The sequence below is a fragment of the Hippocampus bargibanti genome, linkage group LG04 (genome assembly GCF_051943395.1).
Source record: "Hippocampus bargibanti isolate YZ-2025 linkage group LG04, ASM5194339v1, whole genome shotgun sequence".
Lineage (NCBI taxonomy): Eukaryota > Metazoa > Chordata > Actinopteri > Syngnathiformes > Syngnathidae > Hippocampus > Hippocampus bargibanti.
This window is the reverse complement of record NC_142737.1, coordinates 6,155,356-6,169,739: the sequence shown is the minus strand read 5'-3', so window position 1 is coordinate 6,169,739 and position 14,384 is coordinate 6,155,356. Positions and strand designations below refer to the sequence as shown.

General features: G+C 39.9%; 2 protein-coding genes across 7 annotated transcripts; one reads left to right on the top strand and one right to left on the bottom strand.

Moving 5' to 3' along the window:
- Nucleotides 1-1,191: 1,191 nt before the first annotated feature.
- wdr54 (WD repeat domain 54) lies at nt 1,192-10,215 on the bottom strand. 2 transcript variants are annotated; one of them, XM_088993752.1, is made up of 9 exons: nt 9,642-10,215; nt 9,495-9,557; nt 9,341-9,407; nt 9,183-9,239; nt 8,793-8,920; nt 8,604-8,704; nt 7,249-7,411; nt 6,192-6,266; nt 1,192-6,111 (listed from the first exon to the last, which is right to left on the bottom strand). In XM_088993752.1, the coding sequence occupies exons 1-9, from the start codon at nt 9,846-9,848 to the stop codon at nt 5,980-5,982; spliced, it is 993 nt and encodes a 330-aa protein (XP_088849878.1). In that variant the 5' UTR covers nt 9,849-10,215; the 3' UTR covers nt 1,192-5,979. The 2 variants fall into 2 exon arrangements, with proteins under 2 accessions (XP_088849878.1, XP_088849879.1); XM_088993753.1 differs by having other exon boundaries at nt 10,070-10,186.
- Nucleotides 7,379-14,255, top strand: c20h2orf81 (chromosome 20 C2orf81 homolog). Of its 5 annotated transcripts, none has more exons than XM_088993748.1 (5): nt 7,460-7,516; nt 11,429-11,495; nt 11,576-11,692; nt 11,812-12,018; nt 13,224-14,255. In XM_088993748.1, the coding sequence occupies exons 3-5, from the start codon at nt 11,585-11,587 to the stop codon at nt 14,016-14,018; spliced, it is 1,110 nt and encodes a 369-aa protein (XP_088849874.1). In that variant the 5' UTR covers nt 7,460-7,516; nt 11,429-11,495; nt 11,576-11,584; the 3' UTR covers nt 14,019-14,255. The 5 variants fall into 5 exon arrangements, with proteins under 5 accessions (XP_088849872.1, XP_088849874.1, XP_088849877.1 ...); XM_088993751.1 differs by lacking the exon at nt 7,460-7,516 and adding an exon at nt 9,243-9,281; XM_088993749.1 differs by lacking the exon at nt 7,460-7,516 and adding an exon at nt 10,255-10,318.
- The last annotated feature ends 129 nt before the right edge of the window (nt 14,256-14,384 follow it).

Here is a 14,384-nt window from a genome sequence, read left to right as displayed (position 1 = left end):
AGAGAGAGAGACCGAATTGAATCTGACTGTGTGTAGAATACAGGTCTGGAATACAAATCCATCAAGGTTGCAGTCCATCCACACGCACATACGGCTACATAAACAAGACGGGGGCTCAACACACCCTGCGCACTGGCTCACGTCAGCACACCAACGTCAAACATTGCCCAGTGCTAGGCAACAATGCCATCCCAGATGGCAGTCTGTGATGTTTAGTTTGCTCTAATCGAATGCACCTAAGTCCCATTTCCTACCCATGCCGCCTCAATGACATAACAGGGAATAGAAAGTCTACAACTATTTGGACAATGCCGCTTTGGAATTAATGACTTTGGGAAGGTAAAAGAAGGGCTGGAATTCACTGGGGTCAGTCAGTGGCCTGATCTCAACTCAATAGAGTATACATTTAACGCAACAGGTGCAATCATATGATTTCTTTATTTGTTTTTTTTACTTTACACAGCACAGCGTCTTCATACTGAGTGGAAGGAATTATGTGGCTTTGCAGTTCTAATTAAATTTAGAGGGATAATGGAGAAAAAAAGTTTGACAAGTAACAATAGTCCCCATGACACTCATATTGCCCAGAGATGTCCACACATTGTACCAGTGGTGGACTGTCAAGGCCTGCAAAGCCTTCTCTGCTAGCCTAAAAATATCAGAATCTCAGACTGATGTTAATTATATTTTTTTACTAGTATAATACAAGTGGGCCTCAATCGGCAGTACATTTGCACCTAAAAGCTAGCAACCACTCATTTGACGACAATGAGGTTAAAATCTTAGCAAAAGAACATAGATGGTTTGAAAGGGGGGTAAAAGAAGCGACTCTCATAAAACAACTAAATCCTTCATTAAACCGGTCTGATGGGCTGAGGTTCAATTTGGATCGTCGTCCCGGTGGGAGTGGGGGAAATAGGCCAGTCGTTAGTCAGGAATGTAGGTACAATCAGTGGGGCCACAGGGAGTGGTCCTCTGCTCCCCCCAACCTGAGAGTAGGGACCTATCATAGCTGTGTCCGCCATGTCCGGACATTAGGGATATATAAATAGGGCCGATACGACCAGTCAGACTTTAGTTCGCTGACGAAGCCTCTTGGATCGGAGGCGAAACGTCCAAAACCTTCAAAAAGTACAGATGACGGCTGAAGAAACCTTCTCATCGATGGACCACTCCTGTACGACTGAGAGCTTACACAGACGTATATTTTAATAATCATAATAATCCATTTCATTTCTAAGCGCCTTTCAAAACTCCCAAGGTTACTTTACAGTCACTGGATCAGTTTTTCTGCGGGTGAGCAGGGGCAGCCTCACGCGCCAGCGTTCACTAGCTGTGAAAGATAGAAAGCTAGCTAGTGTACAACACATTTCACCTTTGTAAATATTTTTCTAGGGTTGGGTATGTCAGCCTGCATAAATACAGGGCTAAATTAGAATAGTTTACAGGTTCTACTATAAGCATAATAAGCATAGTCAGTGCATTGCAAAAATAGTGTTAAATGAACCCACCTATTTAAAATTGCATTTTCTGTGCAATATATATTTTTGTGTGTGTGTAGCAATGTATTTTTTTTTCTTCTTAGGTAAATATCATAAAACCCAGAACCAGCCCATCACAAAAAGCCATTTCTAATAATAATAATAATAATAATAATAATAATAATAATAATAATAAGCGCCTTTCAAAGCTCTCAAGGACACTTTACAGTCACATACAAGCACAGGTACTATAATAAAATACAATTACAAATAGAAACGAGAGAGAGAACTACACAGAAAATGCAATATACAGTTTTTTACGGTGTATAAGACACCCTCAAAAGCCTTCAATTTCTTCAAAAGATGACCCTAGGCCTTATAAGTAGTAGTGCACGACCCCAGTCTCTACTGTAGCGCCTTATAATCTGGTGTGCCTCATATTTAGAAAACTTTTATATATTTATATATTTGGAAAACGTTTTTCGTTCATTGAAGGTGCGCCTTATAGTCTGGTGCACCTTATACATGGAAATAGTTTGAAAACGCACCCTTTATTGGGGGTGCGCCTTATACTCTGGTGCGCCTTATAGGCCGGAAAATACGGTACATACTCTGTAAAATGAATTGGCTCCATCATATATTTGTCTGCACACAAAAAATGCCGTGGTGAAATTATTCAATTTTATTTTGTCAAGAGGATGCACAAAATAAAATCATCTGGAACCAGCAAATGTTATCATGCGCAACCACATGATGAAATAAAATGGGAGTCAATTCAACCCCCAATATTTTTTTTCTGTGCAAGATGTTGCTCATCGGTCAGATTAAAGTCCTCCTTTCCTTATTTCGAAAACTAACACAGATGTATTATGGAGCTTCTTTGCTGTTTTTTGTTTTGTTTTTTTGTTTATTAGCGAACTGGACCATTTATGGTAGCAGACTGGAGGGGCTTTCGGTTCGATCCCAGCAGGCTTAGCCACGAAGGCCCAGCTGCTGCCACAGGCACGGGATAAACTGCTCGCTCTTCAGCATGGTTGTGATTTCACATGCAAGCACTTTCTATGATAAATAATGTACAATACAAAAGTTGTATTTCCCATCCTGCTGTAAATTATTATTCAAAATCATCTGTTGATCCCAAATCCAAATATTTTGCGGTAAAAATAGAGGACGTTATATATATTTTTTGGGGGGTAAATTAGTGGATTTTGCTTGAGAGGAATGTCGGTGCCATTTGATTGTCATTGTTGGACAGCTCTGACAGCGCTGATGCGTATGTGGAATTGTCAATGCGTTTGTGGAATTGTCGCAGCTTGGAATTGAAGCGGATTTCCGCGAGACATGCAATGTGAGACAGTCTCTTTTCGTCAATGGACGCGACAGCTTCGAGTTTGCTTTCAACCATTAGCTTGTAGCAGACGTGCACGTTTCACCAAGACGTCCCTGATCCACTGGTGAAAAGGACGCTTTGATCCTCTCCTCTTTCATCTAGAACTTCGTCATACAACAAAAAAAGGTGCAGAAAGTGCTGAAGATTGAATTGGATTGGGTAGACCTTTATTAGTCTCGCAGTGGAAAATTTTACATTTCACAGCAGCAAAGTTATGAAAGGAAGATGAAAGGAAAGGAAGAAGTAGAAAAAGTAAATACAGGAGCTGTTGTAAAGGCAGCCACTCTCGTGGCGCCATCTTGAAGTTTAAAGTACCCAAAAAAACTAAACAACATATAACATGACAACAGAAAGACGCACAATCATTCATTCATAAGCACTTTCTGCACCCTCTTTGTTACATGAAGGACTTCTAGATAAAAGAGGAGAGGATCAAAGCGGCCTTTTCACCAGTGGATCAGGGACTGTGTCTTTGTGTTGTCATATTATTGGTTTTTTTTTGTGTTCTTTTGACTTCAAGATGGCGCCGCGAGAGTAGCTGCCTTTACAGCAGCTCCTGTATTTTTGTATTCTACTTCTTCCTTTCCTTTCCTCCCATAACTGCTGCTGTGAAATGTAAATTTCTCGCACTGAGAGACTAATAAAAGCTAATCCAATCCAAAGTATCATAAGCAGTACACTTCCATGTTCTAATCTTTCATTTTTGTGTGCTCAGCTGGACCATCCAAGCGTCAACAAGTCAAGAAATCACCTGGGGCCTTGAGAAAAAGACCAGAAAGTCATGCGGCGTTATTGACTGATCAAATGTAGACTAAAATGTGAATATTTGTCTCTGCGCTTTTGAGAAAAGTGACATCACCATCCCAACATTTTAAAAGCCTCTGTCTGACAACATCCGAACCATTTTTTCCCCCATTTCGGCAATCTCTCTCAATTTGTATTGTACAGTTCCAGAAAGTTATGTAACATCAGCATCTGTGTCATTGGGGACCTCATTTTAGCCATGAGTTCTTGTGCTGAGCGTGCCTCCCTCCCATCCCAACACACACCAGGCGACTGCGAGGTGTGACACAACATGACTGACTAAAACATATCGACTCTGTTCCAACGTGCGATGTTTATGTAGCTCCGAGCGCTTGTGCGCCAATACATGTGACCCGGGCATCGGCATCGACCCCACGGTCAGTTGGCACGTCGCAAATTTGAGTTACATAACATGTCATGAGTGTGTGGCTTCAAAACAAGTCTTGATGTTATGTGATCAGTGTTGACTGCAAAGCAGAAAAAAAGAGGGACTACTACTTTGGGATTTGGTTTAGCCGCAGACCGATAGACAGCACGCAATTCCTCACTGACCTGATTCTTCTTATCTTGTCACGATAAGGTGCACGGATTATCACGATACCTCAGCGCATGATATGAATAAAATAAAAATTGCGTGTGATACAGCTACAACGACCATATCAGCTATCAGCTAGCGATGGCTTAGCACAGCGGCACTCACACTTTTTCACTGGGTTAAAAAAACAAAACAAAACAGTAGTTTACTCTTTAAGCACAACCTTAACTCATTCACTGCCATTCCCAAATTTGTTCGGGTTTTGGTGATTCTTTACTAAAGCGCTGGTCAGACCTCTGGCAATGTTTTCAGCATTTGCCCTTTGTCCATGTTAGCACTTTGTTCCAGCTTCAGCTGTTCTTAAAGCGCTATACAAATCAATATGTATGTATTGTACTGTATTTTGTACAGTCGCACCCATTTCAAGCTCAGATAACTCCAGATCCATATAATTTAGGAATTAACTGTTTTTTCTGATGAAAGAAGAGAGTCTAAGATTTTTTACGCTTAATTGTAAAAGATTTTGGAGTCCTAAAATTCAATATTCAGTGGGTCCTGCAATTTGAGTGACAATGACAAAAACCCTGGCACTGGAGTGGGCACATTTTTGCACGTTGTCAGGCAGTGAATGAGTTAAGAATTAAAATATACACATACAGTATATTAAAATATAAAGATACGCATTTTTACACATTACCCATTAAACAAACCTGCAGAAAAAAATTATTAAGTGTCCTTGAGTTTTGAAAGGCGCTTATAAATGAATTATTATTATTATTATTATTATTATTATTATTATTATTATTATTATTATTATTATCATGCAAAGGTGATAGCTGCTACATTACAAACCCTAACTAGATGGCAGACACATCTTAGTTGAACTTACACGGCCGCAAATAATAGAATGAGGAGTCTAATATTTTTTTCAGAAGATTCGGAATGACATGAATGATTAAAAATAGTACCTTGATCATATTCATATTTTGATTGGGTTGTTTTTTTAAGAGAAACCCGAGGTCTTGCACTTAATGTTGGTCTCATATTCTTGTTTTACAAAAATAATAATTCAGTCTTGCTCCCAACCTTTTTTGTTGGCTTGTGGTAGGGTACTTTGAATACACATTCTGAAAAATGTACGATCAAAAATGAAACATTTTGCGATGTTTGTTCCACATACCGTATTGTCCATATTTAACTCATTCACTGCCAGACGTGTAAAAATGTGTCGACTCCAATGCCAGGGTTTTTGTCATTGTCACTCGAATTCCAGGACCCATAGAATATTGAGTTTTAGGACTATTCATTGTTTATATTGAATACTGCGTGAGAAACCTTAGACTATCTTCTTGCAAATTTCCCCATTGTGGGACGATTAAAGGCTTTCTGATTCTGATTTCATAAGAAATAAGAGTTAATTCCTAAATTATATGGGTCTCGAGTTATGAGCTTGAAAGGAGGGCGGCTGTCCAAAATACAATGCAATACATAGCGCTTTATATAGCGCTGAAGCTGGAACAAAGCGCTAACATGGAAAAAAGGGAAATGCTGCCCCCTCGATTCGGGAATGGCGCTCTAAATCATATTTTCAATTCCCGAATACATTTGTGAATGGCAGTGAATGCGTTAAGAGTGATGCCAGTTGACCCGAAGTGCCCTTTCCAGAATGTCTGATCCGCGTGCACTATGTCCGGATCGCATCACGGACATATTGTATGACTTCTATTTGATATCCATACGCTTAGTTCAGGTTAAGGGTGATTGATGTCCTATGTCTGGGTGTAGCATATAATTTCATTGAGGTCATAACCCGTCACGGCGAAGGCGTAGCCATCTCCATCGCAGAACTTGGCGCCGCAGATTTGTGTGTCTGTCACGCACTCGTTGTGTAGATGGGCGACCTTTAAGAAAATTAAAGAAATGGATGCATTCAGAGTGCACTCTGACAACAAAATGTTGTGTTTTTTTGTGGCAAGCTTACCTCCACAGTGTTGCTTTCTGGTGTTACTGTCAGGTGCCACACCCTGACAAAAGAGTCTTCAGCAGCAGACAGGAGCTGTGATGCACATTTCAACCACTTTTACTGTATTTTCCGGTGTATAAGGCGCACCAGAGTATCAGGTGCACCCCCAATGAAAGGTGTATTTTCAAACCTTATCCATGTATAAAGCACACCGGACTATAAGGCGCACCTTCAAATGTAATACGTCAAGTAATATGTCAATTAATTTTACAAAGACACCAAGCTATATTTGATCTATGTGCCGTATTTTCCAGTGTATAAGGTGCACCGGAGTATAAGGCGCACCTCCAAAGAATGATGTATTTTCAAATATTTTCCATAGATAAGGCACACCGGATTATAAGGCGCACCTTCAATGAATGAAAACAGTTTTCCAAATGTAATACGTCAATTTTACAAAGACGCCAAGCTATATTTGATCCATGTGCCATATTTTCCGGTGTATAAGGTGCACCGTAGTATAAGGCGCACCTCCAATGAATGGTGTATTTTCACATCTTTTCCATGTATAAGGCACACTGGATTATAAGGTGCACCTTCAAATGTAATATGTCAAGTAATGTCAATTAATTTTACAAAGACACCAAGCTATATTTGATCTATGTGCCGTATTTTCCAGTGTATAAGGTGCACCGTAGTATAAGGTGTACCCGTAATGAAAGGTGTATTTTCAAACCTTATCAATGTATAAGGCACACCGGACTATAAGGCGCACCTTCTTCAATTAATGAAAACCATTTTCCAAATGTAATATGTCAATATACTGTATAAAGGTTCACCAAAAATAAGGCATACCACATGATAAGGCACTACACTAGTGGCTGGGGTTACGCACGACTTCTTCTCCAAGGGGAAATGGAGTCGTGACTGCTGATAGTAGTTGCGAGACCTGTTGAGGCTCAATAATACTTCATATATAAGGCGCACCAGCGTATAAGGCGCAGGGTCATCTTTCGAAGAAAATAAAGGCTATTGGGTGCACCTTATACACCAGAAAATACAGTACTTAACTCACCAGTCCAGAAAAAGGAGCAATGTCCACTGAGTAGATCCAGCGAGCGTGGGCGTTGACCTCCGCGTGCAAGATTCCCGTCACGGCCTCGTACAAACGGATCAGACCTGTTCCGTAACCAGCCACCGCTGTACCTTTCCACAGCTTAACGGATGAGCAGCTCATACTGACAAGAAGATTGAGGATCATTGCAATGAGGAAACAAAACGTCGCAATTACATTAGAGGACCGAATGATCCGGAGGAGGAGATGGAGGAAAGAAACAGCTCAGGTAGTGACGCAAAATAATGAAGTATGCCGGAGGATGAGGATAGAGACAGAAATGTACTAATGGCGATGAGTAATGATACGAAAGTGCACCATGATAATGTTCGAAAAAAGTGATGCTTAATTCATTCACTGCCATTCCTGAATTTATTCGGGAATTGAAAATATGACATGGAGTGCCATTCCCGAATTTGTTCAGGTTTTGTTTTTTCTTGCCGGGGATGGAGGGGTGTCGATAAAGTGCTGGTCAGACTTTTGGCAATGTTTTTCAGTCCCACGAGGGGTCAGCACTTATTTTTTTTTTTTGTACAGCTGGCCCCATTTCAAGATCAGATAACTCCAGACTCATATAATTTAGGAATTAACTCTTTTTTTCTGATGAAAGAAGAGAGTCTAGGGAAGGAGTGTCAAAGTCATTTTTTGCCACGGGCCACATTGTAGTTATGTTTTCGTCTCAGGGGCCATTTTTGAATTTGGGGAAGCCATTAGCATGTTTAATCCCCTCAAAAATATTACATACAGAACACACTACATATTGATGAATAAATGGTTTTTAAATTTTGAGTCAAAAATAATGTCTGTTATAGTGGTTTACATGGGACAATTATACATTTTGGTTGTGACTTTAGCAAGAATCATGGAATTTTTACAAGTTTGATTTGCTTTAATAGGCCGAATAAAATGATGTGGTGGGCCAAATTTGGCCCCCGGGCCTTGACTTTGACACCTGTGGTCTAAGGTTTCTTACACTGCATTGCATGCTTCTGAAGTCCTAAAACTCAATATTCTGTGGCTCCTGGAATTTGAATGAAAATGACAAAAACCCTGGCACTGGAGTGGACACATTTCTGCAAACGTCTGGCAGTGAATGGTCGGTCAGTTATTTCCTGGCTAATGGTACCCTCTAGTGGACTTGTAAATCACATCACGGTGTGTGTTTACACCCAAGATTTCAAACTAAATAACCCCAATAGATTAAAGTGACAACGCCTTTAATCACCAAGAAGAATCCAGTTGCCACGATCAAAAATTCAAAATGACTCCTCTGTCTTTCACACGGATACAAAAGAGTCGTGAATATTAATTCTTACTCAAAACCACCAATCTTGTTGAGCAGTTGAAACTCTTCGCCGGACTTCCACACACATAAGGTGCCGCTGTCATCAGCACTGACCAGGTCAGCGATGCATTCCTAAAGGAACAAAGCAGAGCCGCATTATCGACTGACTGATAAATATTGCTCATATGAAATCATCTAAAATAATATTTAATAACTATACCTGACTGCCTGAACACTCTTGGGCTAAGTCAGTGATGGGTTCCTTGTGTTCTTCTAGTACTTCAGACAATGTGATATTACTGCCTTTACTGGGAATATCAAACACAAGGATTCCACCAGTAGATAATCCTGGAATGACAGGAAGAGACAAGAGACGAGTGAATTGTTGACAATGCTTGTCCTTAGGAGCATCGCCGATTCAGGTTGACTTTGAAGGAGAAGTAGCAAACACTCTAAATTGATTCCCAGCCAATCACAAGGCACACATTTTTGGAAGATGCGAAGGACACAAAAGTAGCGCTTGTCATTGTGCCTTGTAAATGAATCTCATAATGTATTTAAATATTACTGTTATCTCAACACAAATGTGTTTCGCTCAGTCCGCACTTACCCACACATATGTATTTCTCCCACACAGCAGCGATCCCCCGAGCAAACACGGCCTGGGCTGTGGATGAATGACACATTCATGACACATATGAGTGAAGAGGTATTAAGCTAACGAAATCTCTAATCAGTGAAAAAGGTTTTTTGCAGTGTTAATGTCACCTGTTGGTGTTTCAGGAGTGTCCAGTGCATGCCAATACACCATGATGCAGCCATCTGATTCATACATCTTGAAAGGAAAACACAAATGCGGTTACACGATGCAAGAAAGATTTTATTCTTATTCAGTTTAAAATATACCCCCATTAGGTGTCACCTGGATGCCTTTTTGTGACGTTAGAACCAGCAGATCGCGAGAGGGCAAAACACAAAAAGCAGCCTAAAGCAAGAAAACACAAATAAACGCCGTTTAATATTAATATCCCCAAATGTATCGCAATTTCAATTCAAATATAATGGTTACTGCATGTGCGACGTTTGGCTCCTGGGACTGCAGTTGACGGTGGGAGTAATTGAGGTCGTCCCACGGCGCGCTGACCAAAGTGACCACATTGGCGTGGACCACCGCGAAGTAAGTGAGGCGCCGCGGGGCGATACGCAGTACGCACAGGTTATTGTACAACGCCGAGGCGCTGTTTTTAATTTGGATGCTCTTCTCTTTGTGATACATCGAACGGCTTGATTCAGTGTCAGTTACTAGTCTGAAAGTATATCAAACTAAGACGTGTTCTCTCTTCAAGCAGACTGAAACATTTAGGGAAAACGGCATTACGCTTAGCTTGGTAATTAGCATTAGCAGCTAGGCTAACCAGGGATAAGCGAGCTAGCCACCTGCCACTAAGTAGTCAAATAATTCGAGTCAATAACAATATAATTGTTATATTGAAAAACCTTCATGGGATCATTCGCCGGTTGTACAATGGTGACTGATCCCAGTCATTAAAATTAGATTTGACTTGATCTCAGCGTTTATCTCGATAGGATTTGTTCAGCGTGCAGTGCAGCCATAGAGACGAAAATGTGACGTCAGAACCACGTGACCAGTAGCTAGGCAACAGTTGTCGACGAAAGTGTGTCAAAAATGTTGAGATTTATATAAAAACAGAAACCTCAAGATAAACACGGGCCTTGTTGTTGAAGGTGTGTTTATTTTCTATGTATTTCAAAGCGACGGAAATAATTTTACAAACAGCCACACGGGAACGATATGTTGTAAGTCGTCCGCTTAATAGACGCGTCAAAAATCGTTCACAGATCGCTCGTCGAATCGCAATTGTAACAACTATGAGTTTATTCTTTCCACGATTGTTGCGTGCATTTAAAAATAAATGATAATATTGAATTGAAGCGGATTTACATGGAACGTTCTTCATGTTTGCTTTGAACATTTAGCTTGTAGTAGACGTGCACATTCCACGATGGCATCCCTTACCCACTGGTGAAAGGAACACTTCGATCCTCTCCTCTTTCATCTAGAACTGTTTCATACAACAAAGAGGGTGCAGAAAAGTGCTTAAAATTGAAAAAACTTTTGTTTTGTGTAGCATTATTTGTTATTTAGTTTTTTTGTTGTTTTGACTTTAAAATGGCGTCGCGAGAGTTGCTGCCTTTCCAGTATTTTGTTTTTCTACTCCTTTCTTTCCTTTCCCCTTCTTTTCATAACTTTGCTGTTGTGAAATGCAAATTTCTCCACTAAGGCGAGTCCGAATGTAATCCACTCCAAACTAAAATAACACATTTTATCGTTCATATAAAGAAATGCACACCTCATATAACTTAAATACTGTATAAACCCTCCACTTGATTGAATCACCTTTACCAATAATGCAAAATGTGTGTTTTACAAGATAGCACATCTTGACAAAAAACGAAAAGCCTCACATATATAATTTGTCCTTTAATGTAAGTGACATAACAGTCTCTGACTTCATAGTAACCCCTTAAAATCATAAATTGTCGCCCTGTTAAATTATTGCACGACACATTGCTGTTTTAGAAAACGCCACAAGAGTGTGCCACCATGTAATATTTTTTTTTACTTCAACAACCGGATGAAACTCGGGAACTGTCTGTTTATATTTTCATTCCAAATGTGGCTTTATCTTAATTGACATACACAGTGGCACTGTGAAGTACACGAGTACAAACAAATAGGACATTTTGTCGGTTCCAGTTCTCTTTTTTGTGTGTGACATATTTCATTGCTTTATGTTGAATCGTATTTCTGATCTTTTGCTCCTTGTCATTTAGCTAAAATAACGTAACCATAAAACGACCAAGATGTCCCGCTCAACATCCAAAGCTCAAGCTGAGAAGGGTAAGACACCTGCTCGTGTGTCCCCACCGGCATCACAAGAACAGGAAGAGGAAGACATTATCCCTGGTTGTCTGACACAGAGCCAATGGATGGAAATGTTGGTCCAAGAAGAGGCGGAGGATGTCGTTGGGGAAATAATGGCTGATCTGATGACCAATGTCATGGAAGGATGTTATAATGTGCACATTGAAAGTCAGGTAAAATTATATTCACACCTATACAAAAAATAAAGTCTTAAATTAACCTCATGTGGAATTTTGGGGAATATAAAAGAATCAAAGATTAAAAAAAATAACGAAATATTTTTCCCCTCCAGCTATCATCTTTCACTGCATACTGGGCCAAAGATTATTTCATACAGACTGTGGAGCAGAAACTTATGTGCCAAGATAGATGGGAAGATGCGATGGAACTGGCCGCAACAGAAGACTCGGAACCAATCCCGATCACTCCAGATGTCTGGGCAGAAGGATGTTTTCCTGTTATACATGGACCACCCCCCTCTGAGTCGACGTCACTTCCGGTACCTTTTAATTGTCTCTTGTAAAAGTCTCTACAGCGGAAACTCGGGAGCCAAACACCCTAAAAATTGTGCAATTTGGAGTTTAACTCAAAAACTGTACATGTCAATAGAAAAACATTCCATTTAAATCAAAATGTAAGCCCGATAAACCATTTAAAGGACTACCGACGTCTCTGGACAAATTGTGTCCATAATTTGTAAAATGGCTTCAAATTACTTCTACTGAGCGTATTTTAATAAGATTCCACCGCATATAACTATATTTTACGTTTTAAGACTCGCTGAATATTCAGGAAGTCTTGTTGGTGACGAGTCCGTATGTGACGTCACTAAAGGAACACCCCTGACCGAAAAATAGACACATTGTAGCAGTCCTTCCATCATGTCAATGTATTCTGCTGTACTTGTTTGGCCTGAAAACCTTGTGTTGCACCCAAAATCTGCCAGAAGAGGGCGTCCAAGCTCCATATAAGGAATTTATCAGCCTGTGGAAACGGAAGTGGCCACAGGAGGTCGCCATTTTGTGCCTCTTTTCTGGGACGCTACATTGCAGTCCAGATGCCTCAAAATGACACGGAATAAATTCTTTAATCGATTGCAAACATGTATGCTTTCCTCTTCAGAAGTATAACTATAACTGGATGTGTAACAAGAAAGCATATTCTCCGAATGTGAAGCCATTGTTTTAATTCTCCAGCAATGCAAGACGTATTGGTGTGACGTCATGAACTGGGGGCGACACTTTCTGAAAATTCCCAATTCGCAGCTCAATTTTTTTGCATATTTTGGACACTTTAAGTCATTTTTATTGGTGTTTTGCATTTGAATAAAAATATCATACTGCGTGTTTTGGGTATTTTAGATGCTATAAAAGTTTTTCTGATGTCAGTTAAGAAACAAAAAAAGTGTCGTCGGTTGTCCTTTAAATGATTTACACGTTTGTTCAAATTCCAGATTGTTGTGTGTAACCAAATTCATCCAATTGTACAGTTTCATGAGTGTAGACAGAGAAAGCCATTTTCTTATTAATTTAAGTTAATGATTTTATCAGTATGATGAAAGCCTGAGCATTGAGCAATTTAATGTCAAATTATGACAAACTATCATCAACAGATTGTTTCTGATTTCCACTCTAGAGGTTCCTTCCTCTGTTATGAATTGTTTTTTTTTACAATATCGGTAATTGTCACAATCTATATTCTCAGATCTCCCTGGAAACAACTTCTTGTGAGGACCTTGAACCAGCATATCTTGAAGAAAATCAGCTAAATATTCTCACACCACAAACCAGCATCTCCCCCGAGCAGTCTGAAGAAAAAACAAGCGCCAGCAAGGATGTCAGTGACAAGATTTGCCAAGAACCAAGACCTCCTCCCAAAAAAAACATTTCCACCAAGAAAAAACAAAAAGCTACTTCACTGCCAAAGCTTGAGCAAAGTACTGTCACGCCACCTGTTTCATTGGCTGTCGAAAAACTGAAAACCAAGGGGGAAAATAAAGTCCCTTCAGTTTCAAAATATACAACCACATCATCACAACAACCAAAGTGGAATAAAACTATACCGAAGCTTGATCACACTTCCTTGCCTCAACATTGGATAACCCCTCTCTATGAAATTGACAAATGCACAAAATCCAGCTTTAAAAAATCAAGTGGACAAGCGAAAATAGCACCTGGGCCTAATAGTCAGCAGGCTGGTGTAACGCCTTGTCATCCTGCCATCCAAGATCAGTCAGAGAGGTTGTCTCCCATTAAGGATGAGAGGACGATCGCACGAGCTTTGAGGATGGACACCATAGATTTGGCCAAAGGTGTTTCTGTCACAGGTCCCCCAAGAACACAGATGGTCCCACTCCCATTCCAATCACAAGTCCAGTGTGCCAGACTGAGGCCGATAAATAATCAGTGTGTAAAATCATCTTTCCCAGTGGATCAGTTGACAACGCAGCATCCAGCTGAAGTCACCCAATTGTTACCGTCTAACAAATTTAACATTTGAGTTATTTATTTGTGGCTCAAATTGTGAATAAATTCAATGTATTCTTTTTGATGATTTTTTTTTCTGTTGCATTTTTCAAACAAAGTCGCGATGAAACAAAAATGTAATAAATTACGTTTCATTTGGAAATCGAAAAAAATACATGGTGTACAGTGTACACTGACTTCTTTCATATATTTTGTATTTGAATGAAACGTTACGAATGAGTGTAAAAGTATCAAATTCATATATACAACTCACGAATAAATGTGTAGAACTCTAATGTATGTGTGTGCGCATGAGTTTTATAGTACAGTAGAGGGAGTACACAACTGTACTGTTGAGCATTATTTTTCTGTGACGCGTCAACCTTTTCCTTTCGGCTTT

What these genes read in the sequence shown, in the direction of transcription:
- wdr54 (XM_088993752.1), bottom strand. Translation starts at nt 9,848, where the DNA reads ATGTATCACAAAGAGAAGAGCATCCAAATTAAAAACAGCGCCTCGGCG. An exon ending in AGCCAAACGTCGCACATGCA is followed by an intron (nt 9,558 to 9,641) that starts GTAACCATTATA and finishes TTCTTGCTTTAG; the next exon opens with GCTGCTTTTTGTGTTTTGCC. An exon ending in CGTCACAAAAAGGCATCCAG is followed by an intron (nt 9,408 to 9,494) that starts GTGACACCTAAT and finishes TTTCCTTTCAAG; the next exon opens with ATGTATGAATCAGATGGCTG.
- c20h2orf81 (XM_088993746.1), top strand. Translation starts at nt 11,459, where the DNA reads ATGTCCCGCTCAACATCCAAAGCTCAAGCTGAGAAGGGTAAGACACCT. An exon ending in ATGTGCACATTGAAAGTCAG is followed by an intron (nt 11,693 to 11,811) that starts GTAAAATTATAT and finishes TTTCCCCTCCAG; the next exon opens with CTATCATCTTTCACTGCATA. An exon ending in CTGAGTCGACGTCACTTCCG is followed by an intron (nt 12,019 to 13,223) that starts GTACCTTTTAAT and finishes CTATATTCTCAG; the next exon opens with ATCTCCCTGGAAACAACTTC.